Source organism: Molossus molossus, unplaced genomic scaffold, assembly GCF_014108415.1.
Source record: "Molossus molossus isolate mMolMol1 unplaced genomic scaffold, mMolMol1.p scaffold_m16_p_19, whole genome shotgun sequence".
Classification (NCBI taxonomy): domain Eukaryota; kingdom Metazoa; phylum Chordata; class Mammalia; order Chiroptera; family Molossidae; genus Molossus; species Molossus molossus.
This window is the reverse complement of record NW_023425354.1, coordinates 27904992-27929363: the sequence shown is the minus strand read 5'-3', so window position 1 is coordinate 27929363 and position 24372 is coordinate 27904992. Positions and strand designations below refer to the sequence as shown.

General features: G+C 41.5%; 1 protein-coding gene across 2 annotated transcripts in view; it reads left to right on the top strand.

Moving 5' to 3' along the window:
• The first annotated feature begins 409 nt into the window (after positions 1-409).
• Positions 410-24372, top strand: part of KPNB1 (karyopherin subunit beta 1) — a 30557-nt gene continuing 6594 nt past the window's right edge. Inside the window, exons 1-16 of one of the 2 annotated variants that reach the window (XM_036268095.1) lie at positions 411-505; positions 611-669; positions 2755-2937; positions 6559-6759; positions 7620-7772; positions 10431-10490; positions 11015-11104; positions 11457-11567; positions 12318-12419; positions 14318-14542; positions 15376-15567; positions 16317-16447; positions 17667-17814; positions 19124-19195; positions 22814-22958; positions 24131-24213. In XM_036268095.1, coding sequence (XP_036123988.1) covers positions 466-505; positions 611-669; positions 2755-2937; positions 6559-6759; positions 7620-7772; positions 10431-10490; positions 11015-11104; positions 11457-11567; positions 12318-12419; positions 14318-14542; positions 15376-15567; positions 16317-16447; positions 17667-17814; positions 19124-19195; positions 22814-22958; positions 24131-24213 — 1995 coding nt within the window. In that variant the 5' untranslated portion in view covers positions 411-465. Of the gene's footprint in view, positions 506-610; positions 670-2754; positions 2938-6558; positions 6760-7619; positions 7773-10430; positions 10491-11014; positions 11105-11456; positions 11568-12317; positions 12420-14317; positions 14543-15375; positions 15568-16316; positions 16448-17666; positions 17815-19123; positions 19196-22813; positions 22959-24130; positions 24214-24372 lie in introns of both variants that reach the window. The other variant, XM_036268096.1, reaches the window with a different exon arrangement.

Below are 24372 nucleotides of genomic sequence, written 5' to 3'. Positions count from 1 at the left end.
AATTGGGGGTTGCGCGTGGCCACGGCAGCAGCCAATCGATGTGGAGCGCGGTGCCGCCGCGGAGAGGTCCGGCCCGAATATCCCTCCGCCTTCCTCCCTCCCTCTCTCTCCCTCCCTGCAAGCCGCCGTTCACTTACTGCCTCCCTTCCTTCTTTCTCCCTCCGCCACCCGAGCACCAGCGCGCTCTGAGCTGCCCCCGGGGTCCCTCCCCCGCCGTCAGAGGAGCAGCTGCCGCCGCCGCCGCCACCACCAGCAGCAAATTGGGAAGGAGAAAAGAACGAAAGGAGGAGGGAAGGGGAGCCAGAGCGACTAACAAGAGGGAGCCGGTGAATGGGCTGGTGGTGACCCCCGCCCCCCACCCCACCCTCCCTTCCCACCCGACCCCCAACCCCCATCCCCAGTTAGAGCCGCCGCCCCAGAGGCCGGACCGTCGTCTTAGTAGGAGTAGCCACTGCCACCTCCGCTATGGAGCTGATCACCATCCTCGAGAAGACCGTGTCTCCGGGTAGGAAGCGGGGGCCGGGGGTCGGGCTGAGGTGATTGGGTGGGGGGAAGGGAAGCCCTAGCCCCTCTGACCCTGTCCCTTTTCCCACTTTCCTCCCCCACCCAGATCGGCTGGAACTGGAAGCGGCGCAGAAGTTCTTGGAGCGTGCAGCCGTGGAAAACCTGGTGCGTGCCATTGCGCCGGCCCCCATCCCTCCGTCTCCCCATCCCCTGCGTGCGGGCCTTCCCGCCCTCCTGGAGGCCCAGGCCTCGGGAACCCACCCCGCCCCATCCCGTCCCCCTCCCCCCCACCAGGTCCAACCTAACCCCGCCATCGGGAAGCCGGTGGGTGTGTCCCGCCCCGGGCCCCGGCAGCTGGCCAATGGCGCGGCGCGCCGGGTTGACTGCTGCCCAATCGCTGCGCGGCCTGAGGGCGGCGGTGCAGCGGGAGGGAGAAAGAGGGAGGGAAGGGAAGTTAGGTTGCGCTGCGCTGCGTGTTCAGCAAGGGTGGGGGTGGGGGAGCCGGGCCTAGGGGCCATGTGGAAGCTCCAAGCCCTGCTGCTGCCTGTCCTGTTCTGACCTGGGCCGGCTTCTCCTTTCTGTCCCGTGGCCCCTGTGATTCTCTCTACCTACTTCTCAGAGCTCTACCCTTTCCTGTCTGTGCATATAGACAGATCTAGCACCCGAATGCCTCTTTACCTGTTCCGGGCAATATTTCTCCCTTACCTGCTTGATGATTCCTTTCTTGGTGTTTTTTTAATCACTACGATGAGTAGAGAATCTGTACCCAGACAACAGGCTGAGACAACCTTGAGATCGGGCTTGTTTCCAGATGAAATCAGAGGAAAGTTCCTCGTTTTTCATAATTTCAAATTTAAGGGGTACAGAAAAAATGAAGATAAGTACGCTGGTGTTTGGACTTCTGCGTTAAAATGTGGGATGGGTTGGTTGAAATAGCCAGTGCTAGTAATATTACTCATTGGTGTCCCACTCCTGTTGGTGGACTGGGAGCAATGGAAAAAAGGTGGATCATACTTGACATCTTTTAAAGGTAATAGGTAATATGTCTAAATAACACTAAGCAAATCTGTTTCTTAGATTAATTAGGCAAGTAATATAAGCAAAATATAGTGATAGGCCTATTAAGTGACTTTTTTCTTTTTGCCCTTATATGGGATAGGTTTTATTACTACCTTTTTATCCTTAATTTTCAGAAAATGTTTTTCCCTCCACTGGTGTAGGCTGATAATTATTTCCATTTGGTGTATATTCCTGTTTCTGCTTTTGCTCATTTGCAAAAAGCCATTTATGATTTCTAACATTTTCTAATATATAATTAGTAAAACTTTTGAAGAGTTATCTTTGGCTGTGATTGTATGTAGAATATGTTAGTGCTAAGAAACTGCTTTTGGTTTTTCCTGTTAACTTTTCAGAAAAGAAAAGCTTTTTGAACAGCCTTTTCTAGGTAGAGGAGTGTGTGTTAAAATTTTTAAATAAAGGGAGTACCATTGGGGTTCTGCGTTTTTTTGGGAATCTACTGTGTTTAGTGGACAATTCAAGTCCAAATGTTTAGGAGCCTTTAGTGTGTTAACTGTTAGCTATTACATATACAATCATTTACCTTGAGATTTCTTATCTTTTTAGTTTCCTCCTGTTTCTGAGTATCACTTTCCCCCATAGCTCTGCTTTTTTTTATTGTTCCCCACTTGATGAACACTTACAACTAAAATAGAGAGGACTAGCTTCCTAAGTCTGTGTTTCAGGATTTGTAAGTATTTCCCACTCATACAAGATTACCTGCTTCAATGAGATCAAAAGCCACCCTGAGTATTACTCCTTTTGGACTAAGGTTTTTTAATTTAGAGGGAAAAAATACTTTCTACATTGTCATAATATATTTGTTTATTCAATAAGTATTGAATACCAGGCATTGTTGTAGGCACATTTAAAACAGTCATCTGACAACTAGATCGTCAAACTTGCTTTAATTCTGGGGAATCTAATATGAAGATTTTGGTACTAAGGATGATGTTGATAGTAAAATCTGTAAGTTCATGTTAAATGCTGAGACAGCATGAGTAGGTGGATGACTTTCTTAATGAAGTAACATTTTTACTGGAGTCTTGAAGTAGATATTTTAGAGTTTTCTGAAACATGATATGTACTGAGAATTTTAGTTTCTACCCAATGTTATGGTGCTTCATAAGCTATCCTCAATTGACAAAATTCTCAAGAGATATTTTCACTCACCAATGCATCTTCTCTTAACAGCCCACTTTCCTTGTGGAACTGTCCAGAGTGCTAGCAAATCCAGGAAACAGTCAGGTTGCCAGAGTTGCAGCAGGTCTACAAATCAAGAACTCCTTGACATCTAAAGATCCAGATATCAAGGCACAATATCAGCAGAGGTGGCTTGCTATTGATGCTAATGCTCGACGGGAAGTCAAGAATTATGTAAGTAACTTTTGTACCGTTTTTTTGGTCATGTGGCCTAGGGAATAGGAAAAATCTGTCAGTTCTTTTATTATTTGCATGAGATACAGCTAATGGTAAAATAGGTTTCTAAGACGTAAATTTCACTTGAAGATAAAATTTGTATTTGATTTGTCTCAGTGTACCTTGTCCATTCCCATTAATGGATTGGAATTCTTTTCAGATAACTGAGATAGACTGCAGCAGTTGGGGAAACTTTAATTAGATGACAGAATTCGTAGAATCTCTGGAGACATGGAGTAGTATACAAATTGATGGTTACAAACTTGGGTTATTGGAATCAATTAAGGAATTTGTTAATAAATTTTGTTGTTTTTTGTTTGTTTGTTTGTTTTTAATCCTCACCCAAGGACATTTTTCCATTTTTTGTTCAGATAGAGTGGGAGAGAGAGAAACATCGATGTGAAAGGGACACGTCGAGTGGTTGCCATCCACACGATCCAACCAGGGCCGGGGACAAACCGCAACCGAGGTACGTGCCCTTAGCGGGAACCAAACCCGGCTCTCTCTGGACCATAGGCCGACACTCTAACCGCTGAGACAAACCGGCCAGAGCTGTTAATAAGTTTTCAAGCTCCCTCCAGAAATTTGATTTAGAGTGTGAGGCTCAGATATTTTTAAAACTGTCTTCCCAAGGAATCCTTCCAGTCAGCCAGCACCCAGTTCTTGTTGAAATTCTGCTGTAGATGATTCTCATTGTTTGGTGGTTTAGGCATGCTGCTATGTGGAGTCAGAATGGGAATGAAATAATCTCTTGGGCCTTTCAACCCCAAAGAGTTTGTGAAACAAGATGGACATTAATAGTGCTTTTATCAAATATTTAGCAAATTATGAAAAACTTCCTTTAGAAATATTTGGAGCAAGGCATTTAGAGAGGGCTGATGAGTTTTGTGGAAAACCTTATGTATCTTGTTACTCTGCATCTTGGAGTTCTTGTGACTTTTTTGTTGAATTAGGAATTCATATTTCTAGGTACAACAAAAGGTTTCTGAATATATAGACATATGTGCTTTGCTTTTATTTTAAACAACGAAGCTCTAACTGTACATGTATAAGGTACAGAGAATGAGTAAGTCAAGCATCATTCATTGGTCCTTGGTACTTGGGGGGAAACCAATGGAGTCTTTTGTGTGTACTTCTGCAGGTATGGTTATTCACATGTATTTGCCACTTCCTGGTTCTAGGTGTCAGCATTAGGTAAATTAGTGCCCCTTTAGGCAGTAACTTCTTTTTCTAGTTACCTACTTCTTTCTTGAGTCTTACGTGGATGTACCCATGATAAGGAACTAGGTTATGAATGGCAACTTATTTTGAATCTTCTTTGGAATACATAGAATTATTCTGTCCACATTGGGTCTGCTTATGTAGTAAAGTTTTAATCCACCTTTCAGTAGTTTGATGTAAATGAAGTTTATTCCATCAATCACTGCAAAAATTGATGTTCATAACTATAATGCCCAAAATGAGATGACATGATTGGAACCGTAACTGACATTTTCTTTTTTATCTCATCACTCTTAACACCAAAATTTTTCTAAAATTTGAATCAGAATTTGTAGAGCCCTGTGCATGAAGAATTAGCAGTTATTGTGGACTTTTTCTTTTTTCATAGTACATTTGGTAATTAATACTTTCTCAGTATTGGTGGTTATTTCTTTTTTGAAATCTGGGTCTTGGACACAAGTGAGAGCTAGTTTTTTTACTTATTTCAGGTCATTGAGTATTATCGTTAGGGTCACCCTTAGTTTGGAAATAAAAAATACTTTCAGTACTCCAGAGTGGGACGTTAGTAGCCTCTAAATCACCTCAAGTAATAGCAATTCTTAAAGCAATTTAAAAGGAGCCGAAGGTAAAGGTAGATGGGGTTTAGCACTCTCTACATATGTTCTAGGAGGTGGTGCAGTGTAGTTTAAAGGCACCCTGGACTGGAACGCTCTTAGTTAGATGTGGGTTAATGCCTGTTCAGCCCCTGCCTTTTTTCCCCCTCCTTTATTGATAATTCGTTTAGAGAGAGAGGAAGGGAGAGGTAGAGATAGAAACATCAATGAGAGAACATCGATTAGCTGCTTCCTGCATGCCCCTACTGTGGATCCAGCCCACAAACTAGGCATGTGCCCTGACTGGGAATCGAACCAGCGACCTCTTGGTGCATGGGTTGATGCTCAACCACTGAGACTCATCAGCCAGGTGTTCCATTTATTTATGTATTCATTTTTTGATTCTTGTATGTGCTGTCACCCGCAACCTTGGCATACTAGGACAATGCTCTAACCAACTGAGCTACTGGGCCTGGTGTTCTCTTAGACTTTTTTTTTTTAATGTTTTTATTGATTTTTTTTTTTTTTATGTTTTTAGAGAGAGAGAGAGGAAGGGAGAAAGAGAGATAGAAACATCGACGTGGGAGGGAAATATCAATTGGCTACCTCCTGCACCCCCTGCACCCCTACCACTGAGGATTGAGCCTGTAACCCAGACATGTGCCCTGACTGGGAATTGAACCGAGACCTCTCAGTCCATGGGACAGTGCTCAATCCACTGAGCCACATGGGCTGGGCTCCCTTAGACTTTTGTTAAAGTGCATTCTAGCTTTAGTAGTCCTAGAGAGCAAAACCTTTATTTAGAATCAGTCAGAACTGTTTGTTATTGGGTAGAGCTGTTGGGAATATACTGTATAAGGGGGAAAGATGGGGAGTTCATTATTATTAGCTACAAAGCAGGATACCAAGTGACCTGACCCAGTCAGCAGAGTTGGCCTGAATATTTGGCAGCTACTCTTTGTCCTGTGTTCATGCCAGGAACAGTTAACTGTTTGCCTTTTGAGTGGACTGGTGATTCTTAGTAAGTTCATTGACTGAATAAGCTGATCATGATAATAATTAACCCTGGGTCCATTGTGGCTTCGTCCTTTATTTGTACCTGTGCCTTTACCCCTTACATAAATGCTTGTGTGACTACCATTTCAAACAAGACACATTTAATGATAAGTGGATTTTATTTTAGTTGGTATATCTGATTAGTACCTGGTATCTGTTGATGATGAGGAGAACAGTTCTTTGATTTGGGGGGAAACAACAAATATTTCAGATTGGAAGTTAAATAAGGATTAATTGTTAGGTATTGGTAACATCAGCAACTCTTTGTCTGCATCTAGTGATGTTTCTTGACCAAAGCCTTTCTATGAAAGTCACCCCAGGGTGCTAAATTGTCAATGACCAGAAAGCAGAAGGTGTGTTCCACATTTCACGAGTAGGAAAATCTCTTCTTTGAATCAGGTTAGACCAGGATCTACTGTGAATCAGATCCACCTGAGTGCCCCAGAATTAATTAGCCTCATGCTAAAATCTTACATTTTGCACAAAACAAGGTTGTGATGATCATCCTTCCATTATACCACCAACAAGGAACCTAGAAGGTGAATTTTGTCACCTCCTTTGCCTTTAAACGTGATATGCTTTCTAACTGCTGCTTTTCTTCCTTGCATTGAACATTGAAGTGAGTTCTCTGGCTTTGGAGAATTAAGAAGTGTTCAAATAATATTAGAATTGATATATTTCATCTTGTTCTTTTTATGTGTGCGTGCAGGTTTTGCAGACTTTGGGCACAGAAACTTACCGGCCTAGTTCTGCCTCACAGTGTGTGGCGGGTATTGCTTGTGCAGAGATCCCAGTGAATCAGTGGCCAGAACTCATTCCTCAGCTGGTGACCAATGTCACAAACCCCAACAGCACAGAGCACATGAAAGAGTCAACATTGGAAGCTATTGGTTACATTTGCCAAGATATAGTAAGTGCTCCCTCACGTTATCTAACATATATAACTATGATTTCATGTAGTTGTGGTGTGCATGGGATTAGGATTATCTTTACCATATCATAGAGAAAACTGAACTACTGCAAAGTGTTTTGAAAGGAGTGCTTTAATTGTTCATTTAAACTTTTAAGTTAATTTATCCTCCATATTGTTAATCACGCCCTAAAATTAAGAAATTTGAGGATCAAAAACTCAAAATGGGAAATCCATGTGTTTGGAAAGGCATAGATTGTAGACTTTTAAAGGATATTCTTTTTAAAATTTTTTTACTTTATTGATATTAGAGAGAGGGAAATGGGGAGAGAGATAGAAACATCGATGAGAAAGAACATGGATTGGCCACCTCCTGCATGCCTCCAACTGGGGATCAGGCCCACAACCCTGGCATGTGCCTTTACCAGGAATCAAACCGGCAACCTCTTAGTGCATGGGTTGACACTCAACCACTAAGCCATACCAGGCAGGCTAAAGGATGTTCTTTATCTTGAAGCATACCTGTTCCAGTCCCTGTCTCAAGATTCTCAGTGTAACATGGATGCTGTGTTACATTTTCATTGACTATTTTACAGGAACAGCTTAACAGCTCTTGTTTAATTGGTTTAGTCACTGGACCCACAACATAGTATGTTAAATGCAGCACTGCTAGGACTGTTGGTGCAGCTGAAGTTACCACTCTTGGTGTCTGTTTTGATACACAGACTTGAAGTCCATAGCACTGGACACGGACTTAGAGAAAGTCATGATCCTTGCTCAAATAGATTTTATACTTAAAAGGACTGCTGATTAGTCATAAGCTCATTATAATGTTCATTGCACTTCTCTGCTTATTTCAGGACCCAGAGCAGCTACAAGATAAATCCAATGAAATTCTGACTGCCATAATCCAGGGGATGAGGAAAGAAGAGCCTAGTAATAATGTGAAGCTAGCGGCTACTAATGCACTCCTGAACTCATTGGAGTTCACCAAAGCAAATTTTGACAAAGAGGTAAGTGCAGAGGGTGAGAAGTGAGAGTGAAATGAAAGTTGTTCTTTTTGTTTTTTTAAATATTTTTTATTGATTGATTTTAGAGAGGAAGGGAGAGAGAGATAGAAACATCGATGAGAGAGAACACTGATTGGCCACCTCCTGCATGCCCCCCACTGGGGGTTTGGCACACAGCCTGGGCATGTGCCCTGACCAGGAATCGAACCGGCGACCTATTGGTGCATGGGTCGGCCCTCAACCAGTGAGCCACCCCGGCCAGGCGTTCTTTTAAGTTTATAATTCAGAAAGGACTGTGTTGTTTAGACATACTCATTTCTATTCTAGTTAACATTTGTGTGAGATGTGGCCATGGGATAGGTGTTAGCCATTTTTCATCAGGTTGTTGGGAATAATGTGATCTAAGGGATTTCTAAGCTTAGGCTTTTCTTTTTGCAGTCCAAAGTATGCTTTGGGTTTTTGTTGTTGTTGTTTTAATCCTCACTTGAGGATATTTTTCCATTGATTTTTTTTTTTTAGGTAGAGTGCAAGGGGTGGGGGGGTGAGAGAGAGAGAGAGAGAGAGAGAGAGAGAGACCATCAAGAGAGACACATTGATTGGTTGTGTCCCTTATGACTCTAACCTGGGCCAGGGACTAAACTTGCAACCCAGGTAGGTGCCCTTGACCAGTAATTGAATCCGAGACCCTTTGGTCCACAGCTGATGTTCTAACCACTAAGCCAAACTGGCCAGGGCTTTTTTTTATTGTTATTATAGGAGCTGGGCTATTTCAGCTCTGACCAGTGTGGCTCAAATGGTTGGAGCGTCCTCTTGTGCACCGAAAGGTGTCAGGTTCAATTCTCAGTAGGGGTGCGTTGGGTGGCAACCAACTGATGTTTCTCTCCTCCCCTTCTCTCTCCTTCCCTTGCTCTCTCTAAAATCAGTTTAAAAAAACAAACAAACAAAAAAAGAACCCTCATATTTTTAGGTGAGGATTAAAAGAGAAAAGAAATTGAGCTGTTTTATACCTCCTGAGGAAGGTGCTTTTGAAAATTAATGTATAAACAAAGTTTATATATTTTGTCTGAAAGTTTTTCCTCATTATTAATTTATTTTTAATTGTGTTAAAATAGATGATAACATAAAATTTATCATTTTAACCATTTTTAAGTGTAAAGTTCAGTAGTGTTAAGTGTATTCACATTGTTTTGCAACCAGTCTCCAGAAGTTTCTCATCTTGCAAAACTGAAACTATGTCCATCAACTCCCTGTTTTCCCCTTCCCTGTTCCTGGCAGCAACCTTTCCACTTTCTGTTTCTATTACTCCACATAGCTTATATAAGTGGATCATACGTATTTAATTTGTCTTTTTGTGACTGGCTTATTTCACTCAGTGTAATGTCTTGGGTTCATGCACGTTGTAACATGTCAGAATTTCCTTTTTAAGGCTGTTTAATAATCCATTGCATGTATATACCATACTTCATTTATCTATTTATCTATCAACAGACATTTGGGTTTCTTTCTTCCACCTTCTGTCTAGTGAGAATAATACTGCCGTGAACATGGGAATATATATCTTTGAGACCCTGCTTTCAGTTCTTTTGGATATATACCCAGAAGTGGAATTGCTGGATCATGTGGGGTGAAAGTAATTTTGTATATATGTCGACAATTTAGCTGGACTTTTTGCCATTTCTTGGCCTTATAGTAGACAAAGTGGGAAAAGAAGGCCAAGGCAAACTGAAATTCTAGTTGCTTAGAAAATAGGGGTTTTCCTTTTAGACTTTGGAAGACTTAGGACAACAGCAAATAAAGTTTGATATGGATTTGCCACCTCCCAGGAAATCAGTTTTGTCTCTGAAATAAAGTAGATTTTTAAAAATATGTTTTTATTGATTTTTTTAGAGAGAGAGGAAGGGAGAGAGAGAGGAACATCTATGTCAGAGCGAAACATCGATCAGTTGCCTTACTGCACACCCTCCACTGGGAATCTAGCCCGCAACCTAGGCATGTGCCCTGACCGGGAATCTAACTGGGACCTCTCAGTCCATGGGACAACGCTCAATCCACTGAGCCACACTGGCGCGGCTCTCTTAATTTTTAAATTTAAAGAAACAGATTTTCCTATTGTAGGTGGGCTTTTTTTGTGTTGTTTTAACTAGCCATCGTTACTAAAAACCTGTGCTCTACATTTTCCTATCTATTTTCTCCCTTAAGCCTTATTAGTGAAGGTTATTAAAAATTAGGGCCCTCCTTTGAGGGCAGCTCATATAGTAGACAGTGGGGAAAAACTTTTTTTAATAATAGTTTGTTGATTTTTTTTTTTTTTAGGGGGGTGGAAAGAGCGAGAGAAACATTGATGTGGACATATAATATTGATTGGCTGCCTCCCGCACATCCCTCACGGGATCAAGCCTGCAACCTGGGCAGATTCCCTTGACTGGGAATCAAACTGACAACCTCTTGGTGCACAGGACGACACCCAACCAATTGAGCGACAACCGGCCAGGGCAGGGGCAAACTATAGTCTTCATAGAGCCATTACTATGTTAAGGTAAAGCTGCTTGATTGGTCCAGGATTGTGTGGTTCCTGAGGGAGTAAGTTTTTTTTTGAAGGGATAATCTAGCAGTTTTCATATATATGGTTTATACTCTTCTAATTCTCTTTTATTTCTGCAGTCTGAAAGGCACTTTATTATGCAGGTGGTCTGTGAAGCCACACAGTGTCCAGATACGAGGGTAGGTATGAAACCATTGAATGATCTTTATCTTTATCTTTCCTAGGAAATGCCAACTCTAGCATTGTTGTTTGAAATGTTGGGAATCAGGTGACTTCAGACGTAAGGTTTGACCAATAAGAATATTTCTCTAACATTGGAGAAGAGGGAAGAACAGGACTTGGAAGACTTAACATAATAGAAGTTGACATTGAAGAAGGTTTAAGGGAAAAATGGTTTTTGATCCATCTTGCTACTTAATTGCTATAGTTTATTTAAGTGATTGTTTTTCAGTGTAGCCATTGAAACAGCTTTGTTATTGCTGCAACCTAAACCTTGAGCCTTAAAGCAGGTGGAATTAACATCTAGTCTGAGTAGCATTAGTGAGTTTTGTCCTGCTATGGTTTCCATGGGGGAATGATAACCCAAATGTACCTCACTTGACCCTTTTAGGTTATTGACCCATTTGAGTTAAGTAATTACTTTTGTCACATTGCCGTGTTACTAAATTGAATGGTAAACCATTTAATCTGCTCTTTGTAAAAGGTACGAGTAGCTGCCTTACAGAATCTGGTGAAAATAATGTCCTTGTATTATCAGTACATGGAGACGTATATGGGTCCCGCTCTTTTTGCAGTAAGTATTTCTAGTTTATATATTTGAACATGTAGTCAGTCATAAAGTCCATCATTCTTAGTTGCTGTTTTTGTCAATTTTGTAATTTTTACTTGATACTATGAAATCAAGGAAATTCCTTGAGTCCCAGTGTTGTTTAAGTTCATTAGTAGTGTTCCAAGAAAACTTGTGCTATCTTTGCTGGGGGAAAAAAATGTATTTTAAAAATCTGTTTTCTCTTTCTACCTTTCATTTCAGACCTAGCTTTTATAAATCTATATTTTTGAAACTTGAATGTCTTTGTTTAGAGAAGGGCTTTAACTTGAACTGGCACTTTTTTGGAACCTGGGATATCATGTTTTTTTCTTTTAAGATCACAATTGAAGCAATGAAAAGTGACATTGATGAAGTGGCCCTACAAGGGATAGAATTCTGGTCCAATGTCTGTGATGAGGAAATGGATTTGGCCATTGAGGCTTCAGAGGTGAGCCTGGAAGAGAGTTGGTTTGAGGGGAGAGCTATTACTCTGACCGGGTTTTGGGACATTTCTCTTTTATGGATATGATTGTTCTCTGGGAAAACTTTGTTCTGACTGGACTTAGAAAGAAGACATCTCCATTTGAAGAAATTTTGATTTTTCTGCTAGGCAAAGCCTCTTATGAGGGATACATATCAATAATGTAGCATCTCATGTTTTTCCCAATCAGGCATTATTTATTGTAAATACTCACATTGGTGCTGTGAACACAAGGGGGCAGCAGGCAGCCACAGTTCAACAAAGTGACATCTGGTGCTAAATTATTTCCTTTTGGAAGTCATAATGCAAGTGTGGGATGTATAAATTGATAGTTTACTAACTTCGGTGAAAGAACTAGATATGGAAAAAGAGGTTAGGTCTGCACTTGCAATCTTTGAATTCAAACTTTGTTTCCCATTTTGATTGTCTTTATGTACTTCAAAAAACAATCTTATTTTTGACATTCTTAAGGTCACATAGATGACAGCTTGTTAATATGAATTGAACTTGTAAAAAAAGAATGTAATTGCCTTGGTCCTTCAAGGCCTAAAAGAATCTCATTGAAATAGACAAAAAACTAAATGCCTTCAGAGATCATAGTGAATGTTGCCATTTTTCCATGTGTTTCTGTACAGACCCCTGGGAAGCTCTCATTGTGTGCCTTAGTATCATAGCTTATTTGCTGTCATCTAGAACTTGCTTTATGTTTGTCCTCAGGCAGCAGAACAAGGACGGCCCCCAGAGCACACCAGCAAGTTTTATGCCAAGGGAGCACTACAGTACCTGGTTCCAATCCTCACACAGACCCTAACTAAACAGGTAAGTTACCTTCCAATTCTAGCCAGGTAAGCTATGAAACCATGTTATGGATTGGTTTGCTGTGGAACAGCTTCCATGAAGGAACTCACGAACAGCTGAACTGGAACTGTAAGATCAGTTAGGCTCTGAGATGTTTGTAAAGGAGAGCATTTTGGTCTTGATCAGGAATGAGCCATACACTGCTCTGATTTCCTGAGTGCTGCATTGTTGTAGTTAGCAGAGGAGACCAACTCCAATAGTTGTAATAAAGAAAAGTTGGGGAGGGAGGTGCAAGTTTAAGGCCACTCAAATACCTGTTAATATCTGGGATATTTTCGTGGCATATATTTACTTTTAAAATACTGATTAGGCTGGATATGAATTATTTTTTTGAGAGGGAGGGAGGGAGGGAGAAGGAAATCAATGTGTCCACATCTATTGGTTGTCTCCCCCATGACGCTGACTGGGGCCAGGGTTCAAATCTGAATTCCAGGTACATGCCCTTGACTGGGAGTCGAACCTGAGACCCTTGGATCCTTGGACCAACACTCTAACTGCTGAGCCAAACCAGTCAGGGCTGGATATGAATTATTCTTTTTTTCTTTTTTAAAATTTTATTTTATTTATTTATTTATGGTGGTACGTGCCCCTAACAGGAACCGAACCCGGGACTCTCTGGTCCACAGGCCAACGCTCAACCGCTGAGCCAAACTGGCCAGGGCCGAATTATTCTTAATGAAGATATTAATGAAGGGCTTCAACCCATGAAAGAGACATCTGATCCCTTGTGGTCGTTAACAATAAGATTTAGGACAAATTAAGAGTAATAAAACTTCATGAAGATGTGGATCGAATGAGTAAATACAGAGGTTTTTTATCCTCACCCGAGGACATTTTTCCACTTTTTGTGGAGAGAGAGAAACATCGACATGAAAGGTACACATTGAGTGCCTGCCACCTGCACGATCCAACCAGGGCCGGAGACAAACCACAACCAAGGTACGTGCCCCTAGCAGGAACCAAACCCGGGTCTCTCTGGACTGCAGGCCGATGCTCTAACCGCTGAGCCAAACTGGCCAGGGCCAGAAATTTTTTTGTATGAAGTGTATCTTGGTTGCAATCATTCCCTTTTGAATTTATGCCTTATAGTTTTCCTTGGTGAGGTGTTTGGAAAAATTGATTCTATTGCCTCATCTCTTCTAGTGCATGTGAAATGTTAACAAAGAGCTGGCAGTATTCTGAGGCAGCAATGCTATAACTTTTAGTACTGCAAAATGTCTTTATACACAAGAATGTAATTTGTTTTTCGGGAAGTACATGACTCTTGTAATCTCAAAAGAAAGATAAGTAGAGATGTGTTTAATTTGAAATGGACTGGGTGTTCCCTTAAATTTTCATTTCATCTTTCAGTTTTATAGTTGCTATTTTTTTATCTTTTGACCTTAGTATCTTTGCTTTTGTATATTTTGTGCTTTTCTGCCTTGGGAACTAATCATTCTTTAGGTGTGTAATTATCTGAAACTCATAGGCATCCTGCCTTAAACTACTGTGCATGTGAATGGCCACACTAAAAAAGATAAAATTTGAATTCTGATGTCACAGAACCTCTGAATTGGAATGTTTTTGAAATATTAACAGTTACTACCACACCAAAAGACCTCCTCATGTGTTCTTTCTAGTCAATAACTCCATAGCTTTTTTTTTTAAGTAAATTTTTATTGATTCTTTGAGAGAGCAAGGAAGGGAGAGAGAGAAACATTGATCGACTGCCTTCTGCATGCTCCCTTCTGGTGATTAGCCCACAGCCTGGGCATGTGCCATGACCGGGAATCAAACCGACGACCTCCTGGTGCATGGGTTGATACAAGGTGATTTTTTTCTTTTAACAAAAATGTAACTATGCCACATTCCTTCTCCAGGATGAAAATGATGATGATGACGACTGGAACCCCTGCAAAGCAGCTGGGGTGTGCCTCATGCTTCTGGCCACCTGCTGTGAAGATGACATTGTCCCGCATGTCCTCCCCTTCATTAAAGAACACATCAAGAACCCTGATTGGCGGTACAGGGATGCAGCAGTGATGGCTTTCGGCTGTATCTTGGAAGGACCAGAGCCCAATCAGCTCAAACCACTAGTTATACAGGTGAAGCTGAGGAAGTTTTGGGGTGGGATATGAGATCTTTATCTTTTTGCTTGACAGTGTGCCTTTATTTTAAAAACAAAGTTGTAAGTAGTCAGCCACAAAGGTTATTTCTAGATAGCTATTTGCTGCCATTGAATATAAAATATTTTTCTTAAATATTTTTTTATTACAAATGACTTTTGAAAAATACAGAACAGACCTAAAAGAATGAGTCACCTATAATCCTGTTGTCCAGGGATAACATTCTAACTCTTGGTATTGATCTATGCAGTCTTTTTCTATATGCATATACGTGCCACAGGATGGAGCTCTTACTATGCAAATAGTCTTATAACTTGTTTTTTCTTTTAATGCTGAATCGTAAACATTTTATAATTTTTAATGATGTGATTATTCTGTCCCTAGGACAAAATGACATTTATTTAATAAAAATCCTTATGGAAATACTGTACTTATTTTGCTATTAATAATGACAGGAGTCTGATATTATTGAGTTTAGTACATACAGAATTCAACCTTTCAGGTTATAGTCAAATGCCATCACAGCTACTCCCTGAGATCTCGACCTAAGTAATTCAGTAAGGATTGCTTGCTGAGAATTCATAACAAACCTTCAATAAAACTCTATACTGGAATTTGAAGAGTGGAGGAGTTTTTCACTTTACTTCATTTTATTATATTATTAGATATTTGACGAGCGTGTCTTTAAAATGACAAAACCGTCTTGATGCTTTGAGTTAAAATCTAACCCTCAGAATTTCCTCTTCTGAGGTATTAGTCAACATGAGTTTTAATCTTTGTTTTGCCTTGCTTAATAACTATTGTATTTTCAGGCCATGCCCACCCTAATAGAATTAATGAAAGACCCCAGTGTAGTTGTTCGAGATACAACTGCATGGACTGTGGGCAGAATTTGTGAACTGCTCCCTGAAGCTGCCATCAATGATGTCTACCTGACTCCCCTGCTGCAGTGTCTGATCGAGGGCCTCAGTGCTGAACCCAGAGTGGCTTCAAATGTGTGTTGGGTAAGGGATTTTTTTCCTGGTGAGATAAAGGTCTTGGTTGAACCACTGGCAAGGAGGTATGAGGTGTGGGAGAGAAATGGGTCTGCCTCACTGGAAGACTTTTTCTGAATAGCATCTCCTTTCTAATTTCTTCAATTAAAATGTGGGAGAGATGTCAACTGTATGACCCACTAGGAGCTGTTGACTCATGGTGACTGGTTCCTGAACCATTTAAAAGAGTCATGCTAACCCAGTGGGAAAACTATCTGGACTCAGTTTTCTTTCTTCAGTTGCTTGGGGACAAGAAATTTTGATTAGAGAGTTGTTGGCTGCAAGAAGTACAATTGCTGAGAAGGGGCCAGAGAAAAGGGAGGTAGGCGGTCTGAGTACTGAGTCAGTATAGGCTGAATGTAGTTCATTAGGGACATTTGGGGGTATGGAGGAGGAAGTTCAGATAAGGAAAGAGTGAGGCTGAAAGCCTTTTGTGATTAGAAATAGAAGTGGGAGGCATTTGAGGTAGGTGAAAGTATTCTGCTGTTTAGAGTTTTGGGCAGGACAAACAAAATATCAGTGAGTGAACATGTGATTTTTAAGGATATCTATAAAATGTTCTGAGATGACCTTGACAGGAAAAGTTGAGGATTCACTAGCATTGATTTATTCTTAGATCAGTTGGAGAGGAATACTGCCCAAGGTATCTTAAGGAAAAATGAGGTAATCCTGGGGTGGGGTTCTTTTCAGGACTAGTATTAACTCTCTCTGGTTTTAAGGCTTTCTCTAGTCTGGCTGAAGCTGCATATGAAGCTGCAGATGTAGCTGATGATCAGGAAGAACCAGCTACCTATTGCTTGTCTTCTTCTTTTGAACTCATAGTTCAGAAGCTCCTGGAGACCACAGACAGGTAACTTGATACTAGGTGTCTTTGCATTCAACTCCTGTTAGTCACAGAAACATTGTAATAGTAGGAATTAAAAGACCCCTATAGTAGGTTATTTGTTTAAATAAGAGAATGAAATGTAACTAGAATTGTTCAGCTTACAGTTACTGTCAGGAAATAGTCTCATTTCTGTACATACAGAGAGTAATTGACCTAGATAGGTCCCTTCATTTTGTGGTATCTGCAGTTGGCAGGACTGATTGATTATGTATAAAGGAAATAGTAGCTCTTGTTATGGATTTAGTTCCCATATGAGATCATTAATAACTGTTTATGATATTGGGTGCAGAACTTGCCATTAAATGCAGTTGTTTTGCAAATTAACTTTGAAATGTAGTTTTGTTTTTGTTTTTTTCCCCACTTTTATTGATTTTTAGAGGCAGGAAGTGAGAGAGGGGGAGAGGGAGAGAGAAGCATCGATGAGAGAGAACATCAATTGGCTGCCTCCTGCATGTCCGTGTGTGTGTGTGTGTGTCCCCGGATCAGGCCCACAGTCTGGGCATGTGTCCTGACCAGGAATCAAATGGGTGACCTTCTGATGCATGGGTCGATGCTCAACGACTGAGCCACATTGACCCTTGCTGAAATACAGCTATAAGGAGTTACAAGTTGGGGACAACGTTGAATTATTTTGGTTTTGTGTGAACTATGCTTACTAAAGCCATTTTTTAAAAAAACAAACTATTGAGGGAAGAAGACTGTGTATAAATTCTTCTAGGCTTACCTAGTTTATTTCCACTTCTCTGTTCGAGATTACAATAGATAAAGGCATTTCTCACAGATGAATGAAGAAAATTTAGGTGCCTTTTTCTTAGGTATTCAAAGCAACTTGGGTGGTTTTTTTTTGTTTGTTTGTTTTGAATGATTGAAACAGCATAATTTTATTATTTCTTAGAATATATTTTTACTGATTTTAGAGGGGAAGGAAGAGAGAGAGAAACATTGATTGGTTGCCTCCTTGCACATGTCCTGACCGGGGCCAGAGATCGAACCTACAACCCAGGTACGTGCCCTTGACTGGGAATCGAATCCACTACCCTTTGGTGCATGGACTGACACTCTAATCACTGAGCCACACTGGCCAAGGCCTGAGTTATTTTTGATGAGACAATGTCTGCATTTTAAAACTCCTCTATTATTTATTAATAGAGACTTCAAGATTTTTGCTGTGTTTTCCTTACAGACCTGATGGACACCAGAACAACCTGAGAAGTTCTGCCTATGAATCTCTGATGGAAATTGTGAAAAACAGTGCCAAGGATTGTTACCCTGCAGTTCAGAAAACTACCCTAGTTATCATGGAACGACTTCAGCAAGTGCTTCAGATGGAGGTAAGACTTAGGGCATTCCTGGCTATTGGTAGGAAGGGTGTAGTACCCCTAACATAGTTTTGTTTTTAAGGCTGTTCTCTCTTTTTTGGGTGTTTAAGTATATATTTTCTCAGAAAGATATAAGGCTTATGCAAAAAAGTGTTGTAATTTATTTATTTTTTAATTCTCACCTGAGGACATTTTTCGATATTTTGTTCATATAGAGTGGGAGGGAGAGAGATAGAGAGAAACATTGACGTGAAAGGGACACATCGAGTGGCCGCCACCCACACAACCCAACCAGGGCCGGGGACAAACTGCAACCGAGGTACGTGCCCTCAGCGGGAACCAAACCCGGCTCTCTCTGGACCACAGGCCACCACTCTAACCGCTGATCCAAACTGGCCAGGGCAAAGTGTTGTAATTTAAAGTTTACATTGCTTGTCACAGTTTCTCATACGTGTATTTTTGTTTTTGTTTTTAATTTTTATTTATTGATTTGGGGGAGAGAGAAAAAAACATCAATTTGTCATTCCATGTTTTTATGCATTCATTATTTGCTTCTGTTTTTTTTATTTATTTTTTTAATCCTCACCCAAGGACATTTTTGTATTTATCTTCAAAGAGAGCTAGAAGGAGAGGGGGAGGAAGAGAGAGAGAAACATCGATGTAAGAGAGACACATCAACTGGTTGTCACCCGCACAACCCCAACTGGAGCTGGGGACAAACTGCAACCTAGGTACGTGACCTTAGCGAGAACCGAACCTGGGTCTCTCTGGTCCGTGGGCTGATGCTCTAACTGCTGAGCCAAACTGGCCCGGGCCATTATTTGCTTTTTTTTTTATCCTCACCAGAGGACATTTTTTCCATTTTTTTGTTCAGATAGAGTGGGAGGGAGAAAGAGGAAGAGACAGAGAGTGAGAAACATCGATGTGAAAGAGACACATCAAGTGGTTGCCTCCCGCACAACCCAACCAGGGCCGGGGACAAACTGCAACCGAGGCATGTGCCCTTAGCGGGAACCGAACCCGGGTCTCTCTGGACCACAGGCAGACTCTAACCGCTGAGCCAAACTGGCCAGGACCATTATTTGCTTCTTATATGTGCCCTGACCTGGGATCAATCTTGGCACATCTGGAGGATGCTGTAATCAACTGAGCAACCCAGCCAGGGCACATGTGTTACATTTTATTTACTTTTCTGTATTTAGCATTAGTGGCGCTTATTTAATGATCCTGGCAAACCCACAAAAATGGAAACATTGAGGGAGTTTAGAGCTGTTTTAAAAGGTGTTTATTCAGAACATGATGATCTTTTTTTCCCTTGTAGTCACATATCCAGAGCACATCGGATAGGATCCAGTTCAATGACCTTCAGTCTTTACTCTGCGCAACTCTTCAGGTATGATGGTTCCATGATTTCTTAATAGACAGGAAAGAGAATCATATCCCAAGATAAGTTTAAGGACGTATGGAACTCTGAAATGGTGTAGATGGTGCTGATCAGAAGCTCTCTCTCAAGGCCTTCGTCTGTGATTGATTAGGAGAATAATTCTTCATTTTCCTTTCTCTGTCCATAAAGATGAAATTTGTCTTTTGCACAGTCTAGGGAAGAAAACTACACGGTTTGTGATGGTCCTCCCTGCTGTAGTATTTTTTTGTTTATTTGAATTTTTATGAGTTTGAGTCAAGCCCTGTCCGGTTTGGCTCAGTGGTTAGAGTGTTGCCCTGAGGACCAAAGGGTCACAGGTTCTGTTCCCAGTCAAGGAACTAGAATGTTACCTGGATTGCAGGTTTGATCCCCAGCCTGGGTTGTGCTGGAGGCAACCAATCAATGTGTCTCTCACATTGATGTTTCTGTCTCTCTCCTGCCCTCCCTCTTTCTTTCCCTCCCTCCCTCCCTCATTCCCTTCCTTCCTCCCTCTCTCCCTCCCTTCCTCCCTCCCTCTCCCCTCTCCTTTTCACTCTATCAAAAAATCAATGGAAAAATATCCTCAGGTGAGGATTAATAAAAAAAGAGTGAGTCAAACAGCATATACCTAGAAGCAAAATTACAACAGACTGATAAGAATTCTTTTTTATAGCTGTTTTATGTTGGGGTAACTTTTATTCTTTGGTTTTCATTGGGTTGTCCAAGTGTAGCCGGGCATATTTGGTTCCCAGCTGTAATTCACCCAGCTAAAAATAAAGCCTTGAATTTCTACTATCATCTTTTGAAACAACAGTTGCTGTTGGTAGCTTTTTTATAATTTACATCATTTATAGTACCTAGCATTCACAGTAGACTTCATGTTTTTAAAAATCTTCATCCAAGGGTATTTTTTCTATTTATTTTCAGACATAGTGGGAGGGAGAGAGAGAGAAACATCGATATGAGAGACACATCCACTGGTTGCCTCCCGCATGACCCTGACCAGGGCTGGGGACTGAACTGCAACCAAGGTACATGCCTTTGACCGGGATCGAACCCAAGACTCTTTGGTCTGCGGGCTGATGCTCTATCCACGGAACCAAACCGGCCAGGGCCTTTTTCTGAAAGGCCAGGATAATTGTAATAAAATGTCACTCCTCACTTATGACTGGAGTCATGCAGTGGCTGAGGATTTTTTGCCCCAAAGAACAGGAAAACCCTGGAACCTGTCTGATGCTTAGGTGATTACTAGATTTTAGCAATGAGTGATGCTTACTAGGTAATCTTTTTTTTTTTGTTTTTTTTATCCTCACCCGAGGACATTTTTTGGTATTTTTGTTCAGATAGAGTGGGAGCGGGGGCGAGAGAGAGAGAGAGAGAGAGAGAGAGAGAGAGAGAGAGAGAGAAACATCGACATGAAAGGGACACATCGAGTGGTTGCCGCACAACCCAACCAGGGCCGGGGACAAACTGCAACCGAGGGCCCTGGCCGGTTTGGTTCAGCGGTTAGAGCGTCGGCCTGCAGTCCTGAGAGACCCGGGTTCGGTTCCCGCAAAGGGCGCGTACCTCGGTTGCAGTTTGTCCCCGGCCCTGGTCGGTTGTGCAGGTGGCAGCCACTTGATGTGTTCCTTTCACATCGATGTTTCTCTCTCTCTCTCTGTTCCTCTCTCTCCCTCCCAGTCTACCTGAACAAAAAATGGAAAAATGTCCTCGAGTGAGGATAAAAAAAAAAAACTGCAACTGAGGTACGTGCCCTTAGCAGGAACCGAACCCGGGTCTCTCCAGACCACGGGCCAACACTCTAACCACCGAGCCAAACCAGCCAGGGCTTACTAGGTAATCTTAACTAGGTAAATTCCTCTCTGTTTCTCCAAACTTAAATTTTTTTTTTTGTTTTTTTTTTTTTGTTAATCTTCACCTGAGGATACTTTTCCATTGATTTATTTTATTTTATTTTTTTAGATAGAGTAGAAGGGAGGGAAGGAGAGAGAGAGACAGATACGTTGATTGGTTGTCTCCCACACTACCTCACCCGGGGTTAGGGATTGAATCTACAACCCAGGTCTATGCCCTTGACTGGGTATTGAACCTAAGACCCTTCAGTCCTCCGGCCACATAAGGTCCGAGAAATCAATACCAGCTAACATAACACACACCTCGCCAAATATAGCAGGCTAATTTTTAAGTTGATAATTTTGTATGGCCCCTGAGTGATATAAATATTCAGGTGGCCCTTGGCAGGAAAAAGGTTCCCCACCCCTGTGTAACCACTGAGCCAGACCCGCCAGGGTTCCAAACTTAATTTTTTTTTTTTTTTTTTATCCTCACCCAAGGACATTTTTCCATTTTTTGTTCAGGTAGAGTGGGAGGGAGAGAGAGGAACAGAGAGGGAGAGAGAAATATCGATGTGAAAGGAACACATTGAGTGGCTGCCACCCGCACAACCGACCAGGGCCGGGGACAAACTGCAACCGAGGTACGTGCCCTTAGCGGGAACCGAACCCGGGTCTCTCAGGACCGCAGGCCGACGCTCTAACCGCTGAGCCAAACCGGCCAGGGCCAAACTTAATTTTTTAAAGCATGACTGTTAAGAGGTGTTTCCATATTATTATTATTTTTTTATCCTCACCTGAGGACATTTTTTGTTCAGATAGAGTGGGGAGGGGGAGAGAGAGAGAGAAACATCGACGTGAAAGGGACACATCGAGTGGTTGCCACCCGCACGACCCAACCAGGGCTGGGGACAAACTGCAACCGAGATACATGCCCTTAGCGGGAACTGAACCTGGGTCTCTCTGGACCGCAGGCCGACGCTCTGCCGCTGAGCCAAACTGGCCAGGGCAGGTGTTTCCTTACTGATCAGACAAATACGGGAATAATTCTGTAACCTTAGTTGAAACAAATTAAAGGGTAAGGAGGGAAGTTAGAGGAATATTAAATTAGGAAAAGTCAGGTTGGCTTCATTTTATCAAGACTGTTTCTTGACCATCATCTGTAAATGAGTTAGGATATATAAATGATTGTTTTTTTGTTTTGTTTTGTTTTATGAGTAAGAACGCTATGACATGTTCTTGACATGTTCTTCAAGGCTGAAATAATAAGACTGGAATGTGGAGGCTGCTGACAGGAGTTGGTCAGACATATAAATGAAATGCAGAATAGGTGGTTTTATGCACCATGGAACATTGTGTCGTGTGTGTTCTGAATTGGGAAATAGAAGGGATATTAGAATGTATGTTGCAATGATTTGCACTGTCGAAACATTTGAGTGTATCCCTGGCCAGTGTGCCTTAGTTGGTTGAGTGTCATCCCATGCACCCAGAGGTTGCTGGTTCGATACCTAGTATATGGGTTATGGGCTCAATCCTGGGGGGCAGGGGGGTTAGGGTTGCATGGAAGAGGCAGCGATTGATGCTTCTCTCTCACCAGTGTTTCTCTCTCAAAAAAAATCAATATAAACATTTTTTAAAAATATTTGAGCACAAAAGGTATATTTGGCCTTTTCAAAAAAGAAAGCATTTCAAGGTACTTAATTGATTTTAAAAAGGTATAGTGTTCTGATTGGAAGGTTTGGAATCAACAGATCCTGAACTCTAGTTCATTTCACAGAATGTTCTCCGGAAAGTACAACATCAAGATGCTTTGCAGATCTCTGATGTTGTCATGGCCTCCCTGTTAAGGATGTTCCAAAGCACGGCTGGGTCTGGAGGAGTTCAAGAGGATGCCCTAATGGCAGTTGGCACACTGGTGGAAGGTCAGTGAGCCGAAATTGGGCAAGGAATGTTTTTAGAATGCAAGAGCTAGAAGTGGCCACGAAGAATTTTTGACTGCGGAAAGCGTGGTTCTGTTTTCTCATTTATTGTGGTATGAGTCGATTCAAAGTTAAATTGAATGTTTAAGTGTAAATTTGTGCATGACTGCCTTGCCACTCACTCTCCTTGAAGTAAATGGGGAGCTAGTTTGCAACTCAGATTGGCAACCTTTTTGAAGGGGAAACTGTTATCATCTACCTCATGTTTGTCAGGTGTTTTCCCTTGAAAGTCTACTTGATTTATTGAGGTTTGGCTCCTATCAGTGATGGGGGAAGCAAAGGTTTCTATTTTCTTTCCTGGCACTTGGTACCTCCTGGTTTGGGTTATAACACTTTGGACTCGGGTTGACACATCATAATGCCTGGGTTGGAATGAGATGAAACATTGAGTTCTAGGAATTTCTGGTTGTTTCGTGTCTATGCAAAATTGCTTTTGGGGAAGCTGTGTCTGACCTAAGACTCTTTGAATGGTCATTAAAGAGCACTTTAGAATCCTGGAATGCTTCTTCAGGAGTGGCCTATATGGTGTACTACTAAGGCCATATCCTGAGAACCACTCTTCTGAGGACCAGACCTATTTCTAGCTTGAAGAGCATGTGTCTAACTGGTCTGCCATCATGGTAACCAGTCTGACAGAGCACAGCAGTTCATTTAGGCTCCTGGAATGCCTGATTTGAATATATGAAGCCCAGTCTGCTTTTTCTGAGTGGCTTAAGTAAGTTTTTAAAGGACTTGCCTAGGGACCCAGTTTTAAGCTGGCTTCCAAAGAGGACTTGTTATAATCAGATGAAGAGGTAGACAAGAGGCAGTATTGCTAGCTCAGCCAATTCAAATTAACTTTGACATTCCTTGAGGGCTATACCTCTTGGTTGTTTGAGCCAGGGTGAAATCCTACTCTGGCAATGTGGCATTATCTCCAGGACCCAAGAGTTAGGCCCTTACAGCAGTTAAATTTTGGTTTGTCTGAGTCTTGATGTCTTCATGATAGAATCAGTGATTAACTCACATTCCACCCAACCTCTTAAGTGGAATGAACATATTTTGGGAGAAATAGGATGCTTATTTTTGCTCACTTAAGTGATATTCTGTAGTGGTAATAGTTTATTTCTTTACAGTGTTGGGTGGTGAATTTCTAAAGTACATGGAGGCCTTTAAACCCTTTCTGGGCATTGGATTGAAAAATTATGCTGAATACCAGGTAGGCTATGCATTTTAAAATACAGTTGCCGTTTGAACTGCACAGGTCCACTTGTATGTAGATTTTTTTTTTTTAATTAAAAAAAATTTTTTTTTTAATTACTGAAGACTCTAACTTTACTTATTTATTAATTTTTTATCCTCACTCAAGGACATTTCC